Here is a 7,123-nt window from a genome sequence, read left to right as displayed (position 1 = left end):
CAGCCCCTTTCAAGAGTGCTAATAACTTGTATGAGATCACAAGGCTCCACCACTGGATGGTGGCCCTACTGGGTCTCTCTCTACAGCCCCTGTCCCTATTGTGAAACCTAACTATGATGTAGGGGCAAAGTCTCTGCCCCTAACATGTAGACTTAATGGGTCTATCCACAGAAGACCTGCCTACTAGCTCCTGAGAGGGACTAATATGGTTTGTAGAGGTATAGGTTCCCAACCCTTTATGGTGGTTTTCATGGGTTAACATTCAGTTTTCTGCCCCTTTCAAGGAGTCTAATAGGGTTTGTGGGAACACAAGAGACCACCTCTGGATGGTGGCCTTAGTGTGTCTGTCTCAATTAGCCCTGCTACTTTTGGTGAGCCTATGTTGTATGGTCAAAAGTCTCTGCCCCTCCACAGTGGCCTTAGTGGGTCTATCCACAGAGGCCTTACCCACCAGTTACCGAGTTCACCTAATAGGTTTTGTACATTAATAGGTCTCCACCCCTTCAAGGTGGCTTTAGTGGGTCTGACTTTATATGCTCTGCCCCTGTCTGGAAGCCTAATTTTGTTGTAGGGGCAAAAGGTTTTGCACATGTACAGTGGCTTTCGTGGGTCTATCTGCAAATCTCCATCTGCCATCTTATAACAGGGTAATAAAATGTGCGTGTGGATACAGGTCTCAGCTCTTGCACAGTGACTTTGGTTAGTCTTTCTGCCACAGGCCTCCACCCCTTTCGGAAGGGCTAATGGGGATTTTAAGAGAACAAGTTCCTGAGCCTGTATAGTGGCCTTATTGGGTCTCTCCACACAGGCTTCGACCACAAGCTCCTGAAGTAGCCTAATATGGTTTGTGCAGGCATAGGTCTCCAAACCTGCATGGTGGCTTTGGTAGATCTATATTCACAGGATTCTTGGCTCTTGTAAGGTTGCCTTAGTGGGTCTGTCTTTAGAAGCCCTGACACTGTCTGGTGGCTTAACTGGGTTGTATGGGCAAAAGTTTCTGCTCTGTATGGTGTCCTTAGTTGTTCTATCTCCACAGGCTTCTCCCACCCCCATGCCTGACTGCCTAATTTGTTGAATACACATATAGGTCTCTGCCCTTATCTGGTGGCTTTGCTGGGTCAGGACTCTGTACCTTTTGAAAAGGCCAATTGGGTTTTACAAAGCATAAGTCACCACCCCTGTTTGGTGGCCTTAGTGGGTTGGTCTCTGAGCCCTGCCTCTGTGTGGAGGCCTAACTGGGTGGTATGGGCACAATCTCTGTCCCTGTATAGTGGCCTTAGTGGGTTTGTCTGTAAAGGACTCTGCCCCTTTTTGATGACTAATTAGGTTTGTTAGAGCATGGCACAAGCCTCTGTCCTTGTATGGTGGCCATAGTGGGTCTATCTGCACAGTGCTGCCCCCCAAATACCATTTTATGGTGACCCAATAGTGTGTGTATATGGGCATGTCTCCACTTCTGTATGGTGGTCTTGGTGTTTTATGCTTCTATATGGTGGTCTTGGTATGTCTATCTGCACAGGTCTCTGCCTCTTTCAAGAGGGCTACTTGTGTTTGTCAGAGTACAAATCTCAGCACCTCTTTAGTGGCCTAGTGGGTCTGTCTGTACAGGCCCTGCCCCTGTGTGGAAGCCTAACTTGGTTGTATGGGAACAAGTCTCTGTCCCTGTATGGTGGCCTTAGTGGGTCTGTCTGCTTGGGCCTTGCCTAACTCAGCCTCTGGTGATCTAATTACATGTGTACAGATATAGCTCTCTGCCCCTTTGTATTGGTCTCTGTGGGTCTATCTGCACCCCTCCCCAAGTCTGACTGCCTAACTAGGTGTGTATGGGCACAGATCTTTCCCACACCTGTTTGGTAACCTTACTGGGTTTATCCAGACAGGAGTCACCTACTACCTTCAGTGGTCGGCTAATTGGGTATGTATAGGCATAGGTCTTTACCCCTATATGGTGGCCCTTAGGAGGTCTATCTGCACAGGACTTTTCCCCTTTTGAGAGGGCTATTTGGGTTTATCAGAGTACAAGTCTCTGCCCCTGTATGATAGCCTTAGTGGGTCCATCCCTATGTCATTGTTTCCCATCTGGTACCCTAACTGGGTTGTATGGATACAGGTCTTTGCTTCTATATGGTGGCCTTAGTAGGTACATCTGCGCAGGCCCGGGTTCCTTTCTAGCAGACTGTGTTTGTAAGGACACAAGTCTCCTCCACCCCTGTTTGGTGGCCTTGGTGGTCTGTCTCTAAGATGTCTGCACCTGTTTGTTGCTCTCAGTTATCTTGTCTCCACAGGACTCCTCTCCTTTCTATCAGGCTCATTTTGTGTGTCAGGGCACAAGCCTCTGCCCCTGTGTGGTGGTCTTATGTGGGTCTATTCTCTCCAATGTCTGTTTGGAATCCTGTGTGGGTTTGTATAGGCACAGATCTCTTTCTCTGCATAGTGGCCTTAGTAGGTCTGTCCCTACTGGCCTCAGTCTTTGTATGGTAGCCTTAATATTTACATAGGCCTCTTCTCCTTTCTAGCAGGATAATTGGGTTTGTCAGTGTACAGGTCTATGTCCCTGTATGGTGGCTTTACTTGGTATGTCTCTAGACCATACACTTTTATGGAAGCCCAAGTAGATCTATCTGCACAGGCTTTGGCCACCGTATGGGAGCCTTAGTGGGTTTGTATGCACATACATCCAATGATGTGTGGCAGTCTTAAGTGTGTCTCTCTCTACAGACCTCTGTCTGTGTCTGGCAGCCTAAGTGGCTTTGTATGGGCACAGGTTTCTGTCCCTGAATGGAGCTTAAATGGATCTTTCTCTACAGGCCTATACTCCTGCATTGCAGTTTAAGTGGGTTTATGTAGATACAGGTCGCTGCCCCTGTATGGAGGCCTAAGTGGGTCTATCTGTACAGGCCTCTGCCCCTGTATGGTGGCCTAAGATTGTCTGTCTTCTTAGCCCTTCCAAGTGAAGCTAGTGAAATACTTAACCCACTCTTGGAAACTAGACTTTTATTTTTATGCAGTGGCCTAAAAAGTTTTAATTTCTTCCACAGGGTTTGCAGAAAAGAGGCTGATCCATGAGTCTTGGTATGTTCCTAGAAAGGTGTTCTCCTGGAAGTCTGCAAAAACAGGTCTTCATTACATCCAAGGTATTCTCTACCTGGTAGTACAGTGGTACTTACAGGTTGTCATTCTTATCCTTCCAGATTCCTGCCTATCAGCTCTTCTACTTCAGCCCTGAGCTCAGTCATCATGCCTAGGGGTCAAAAGAGTAAGACCCGCTCCCGTGAAAAACGACAGCAGTCACGCAGGGAGGTCCCAGCAGTTCAGCCCACTGCAGAGGAAGCAGAGTCTTCTCCTGTTAACCAAAGTGTTGGCTCCAGCTTCCCTGGTGGTTCTGCTCCTCAGGGTTTGAGAACCCCTGTATCTTTTGGTGCAGGTGTGTCCTGCACAGGCTCTGGTCTAGGTGTGAGGAATGCTGCTGTTCTTGCTGTTACAGAAAGTTCAGATGGCTCCCATGCAGGGACTTCCATTCAGCACATATTTAAAGAACCTATCATGAGGAAGGCTAGTGTGCTGATAGAATACCTGCTAGATAAGTTTAAGATGAAAGAGGCAGTTACAAAGAGTGAAATGCTGGCAATAGTCAACAAGAAGTATAAGGAACAGTTCCCTGAGATCCTCAGGAGAACTTCTGCACGCCTAGAATTAGTCTTTGGTCTTGAGTTGAAGGAAATAGATCCCAGCACTCAGTCCTATATGCTGGTGGGCAAACTGGGTCTCTCCACTGAGGGAAGTTTGAGTAGTAATTGGGGGTTGCCCAGAACCGGTCTCCTGATGTCCATCCTAGGTGTGATCTTCATGAAGGGTAACCGTGCCACTGAGCAAGAGGTCTGGCAATTTCTGAATGGAGTGGGAGTATATGCTGGGAAGAAGCACTTGATCTTTGGTGAGCCTGGGGAGTTTATAAGAGATTTAATGCAGGAAAATTACCTGGAGTACCGCCAGGTGCCTGGCAGTGTTCCCCCAAGCTATGAGTTCCTGTGGGGACCCAGAGCCCATGCTGAAACCACCAAGATGAAAGTGCTGGAAGTTTTAGCTAAAGTCAATGGCACAGTCCCTAGTGCCTTCCCTAATCTCTACCAGTTGGCTCTAAGAGATCAGGCAGGGGTACCAAGAAGGAGAGTTCAGAGCAAGGCTGTTCATTCCAAGGTCGTATCCAAAAAATCCTCTAACATGTAGTTGAGTCTGTTCTGTTGTGTTTGAAAAACAGTCAGGCTTCTAATCAGTAGAGAGTTCATAGCATGCCATAACCAACATGTATCCATTCTAGGCCTGTTATACATTAGTAGAATGGAGGCTATTGTTACTTTTCAAATGTTTGTTGAACTAAACAGTGCTTTGCGCCATGCTTTCTGTTAACTGCATAAAGAGGTGTCAGTTTAAGACTTGTTTTGTTATTTTGGAACAAACTGGAAAACCTTGTTTTTACTAAAACATTATGTAACGTTGCATTGGAGAAGGGATTGTCATGGCAATGTGATATCATTCAGTGGTGAAACAACAGTGAAGTGGGAGTTTCTATTGTTAGCTTTGAAAATTTTATGAGTGCGATTGTTAGTTGTATACTTTTTTCTTTTTGTATAATGCTAAGTGAAATAAACTTGGATTTGATAACTTTACTCAAATTCGTTAGAGAGTAAATTATAAAGCTCTGTTACTTTACTATTTTCTTCAAGTATTAATTAAGCATTGGTTCTCTGGAAGTTTCTCCAGTAGCACTGTATCTAGTATGAAATGTATCTAGTATAGCCACTGACAATGCGTTATCAGAGTCTATCAGCAACTATATATAAGAAAGAGGGTAACATACTGTGTAAAAGATAAATGGCATGTAGACGATATGAGGAACAGGACATTTTCATGAAAGCTAAGTATACATCATTATGGAATATATTAGAATAGGCAATTCAGGTGGTATACACAAACCAAAATGCTGTTCACCAGATATTGCCATGATGTACTAATTATGTAATATTTAGACTGCATATGGGTTTGTTCTGTTAGTAGACAAATTAAAGTTTATGTTTTGAGTAAAGGGCTAGCAGCCTCATCAAATGACATCTATCCAAATTATTCTTTTTAGTATTTTTACCAGCCAAATATTGTGTTCTCCTTTAGAGTTTCACAAACTATAAGGAAAAATATTTGGCAACTGCAATTTCATCAATGGGAAGTAATTTGAGTGAGGTTGTGTGATGGCCTGCATGGTGCAGGAATGGTAAGGACTAGACTCATGATTCATTAGAGGGAACAGACTAGGCTTGAATCAGGAAACAAGAATCAAATTTTTAATGTTCTTTTGGGATTTGAGAGTTTTACAAAGAAATGTTCGTTCACCTAGGGCAAGAATGTGCAGTCAATTCTTTGCCACAGAGCAGATGAATATATTCTGCCAACTGTACATATGACGTATAAAAATTTTTGAAAAAAAATACAAGTGATACTTGAGAAGAGGTACCAAGATGTCACTAAGTGCTTATTCTTAGTATACACAGATATATCCAGAGTCTTGTCCATTAATAGAGCATTTTAATAAGTCACCACCTTCAGCCTAAATAATTTTAGTAGGGCTGAAGAGATGGCTCAATTGGCTTAGAACAATGGCTGATGTTTGATTCCCAGTACCCATATGGTAGCTCACAACCACCTGTAACTCCAGTTCTAGAGGATCCAATGCCTTCCAGCCTCCATAGATACTGCGTGCACAGGATATACAGATATATAGGCAAAACACTGAATAAAAATAAAAATAAACAAGCTTAATGATAACTACCATGTCTTTAAAGACACTTGCTCTATAGTGTGCCATGTGAATTTTATCAGATTTAAAATGCAGTCTAAGAACTAGAAATTTCTGAAGTCAGTAAGAATAGTAAAAGAACAGCTAGAATAGTCACTTGATGAATTCCTCAGAACTAAACAGCACTGTACTCCTCCAAGCCAGAGGCAGACCTCGTGTCACTGAATCATTTTTACTCATTACTTCAAAAATTCTGGCAGTAAATGCGTGACTTTCAACCTAAAATACTGCTTTTGCAATATAGAGTTAAAAGAAATACCAAAGAAAATTTAAAAAGTGAATTATTATTTAACTGAGAAACTGGTGCAGGAGTTTAAGGACAGCCTGCAAGACTTCCTGGGATGTGTAGCAGGACCTATCACAAAGGATTACTTGACAGTATTTGCCTAAAATTCAATAAAAATAAACCTCAAAAGATTAAAGGTTCGCAAATCATAGCTTTAAACTTTGCTATAGAAAGTAAGTATCTTAGCCAGGCAGTGGTGGCACATGCCTTTAATCCCAGCACTTGGGAGGCAGAGCCAGGTGGATTTCCAAGTTCGAGGCCAGCCTGGTCTACAGAGTGAGTTCCAGGACAGCCAGGGCTATATAGAGAAATCCTGCCTCGAAAAACAAAAACAACAACAACAAAAAAGTATCTTTATATAGAAATTACATAAGAGGCCATGCATGTATGGCAAAGGTAGGTATGGATCTCCATTCTTTGTGTGTAACAGCAGAACACCTATACTGAGATCTCGATTTACTATTTCAGCTTGGCTATAATTATCATTCCCGGAGCATATCTGTCTCCTTAGGGTCTGCAGAGAGGTTAATAACAAGGGTTTGGAGTAAAATAGCTATTACCTAGAAGTCTTCTATAAGAGAAATGCTGCTCAACAAAAGGAATTGCTGAGATCCCAGCCTGGGGTCTTACCCTCAAACCTAGAAGGCTGAGGTAGATTTGTAAGGCTGATATTTCATCTCTCAATGCCCAGTGTCCCCAGGTACAGGAGAGCTTTGCTCTGCACAGGTGCCCTGAGAGTAAGAGTCTTTCTCCACATGGTGTATTTCCCTTAAGGGCTGTGTGATCTTACTCATATATCTAATATAAACCACTTGTTAAGGATTGTGTGATCTTACTCATATATCTAATATAAACCACTTGGAATCCAAGTTGAGAGAATGCTGCAATTTAGAGGCTCATGAGGGGGAAGGGAATGGAAAAGTTGGGGAAAACTTGGTCACTGGGTAGTAAGTTACAGCTAGAAGTAAAAAAAACCTCATACTCTTGCA

The 7,123-nt window shown here is 43.3% G+C and overlaps 1 protein-coding gene across 2 annotated transcripts in view; it reads left to right on the top strand.

Moving 5' to 3' along the window:
• LOC116093594 (melanoma-associated antigen B4-like) overlaps nucleotides 1–4,406 on the top strand; it is a 6,047-nt gene extending 1,641 nt beyond the window's left edge. For both annotated transcript variants that reach the window (XM_031375134.1, XM_031375141.1), the window contains exons 2-3: nucleotides 3,039–3,072; nucleotides 3,192–4,406. In XM_031375134.1, coding sequence (XP_031230994.1) covers nucleotides 3,238–4,227 — 990 coding nt within the window. In that variant the 5' untranslated portion in view covers nucleotides 3,039–3,072; nucleotides 3,192–3,237 and the 3' untranslated portion in view covers nucleotides 4,228–4,406. The remainder of the gene's footprint in view (nucleotides 1–3,038; nucleotides 3,073–3,191) is intronic.
• Nucleotides 4,407–7,123: the final 2,717 nt, after the last annotated feature.

The sequence above is a fragment of the Mastomys coucha genome, chromosome X (genome assembly GCF_008632895.1).
Source record: "Mastomys coucha isolate ucsf_1 chromosome X, UCSF_Mcou_1, whole genome shotgun sequence".
NCBI classification, from domain to species: domain Eukaryota; kingdom Metazoa; phylum Chordata; class Mammalia; order Rodentia; family Muridae; genus Mastomys; species Mastomys coucha.
The sequence above is the reverse complement of the archived record's forward strand: the minus strand, read 5'-3'. Positions and strand labels throughout refer to the sequence as shown.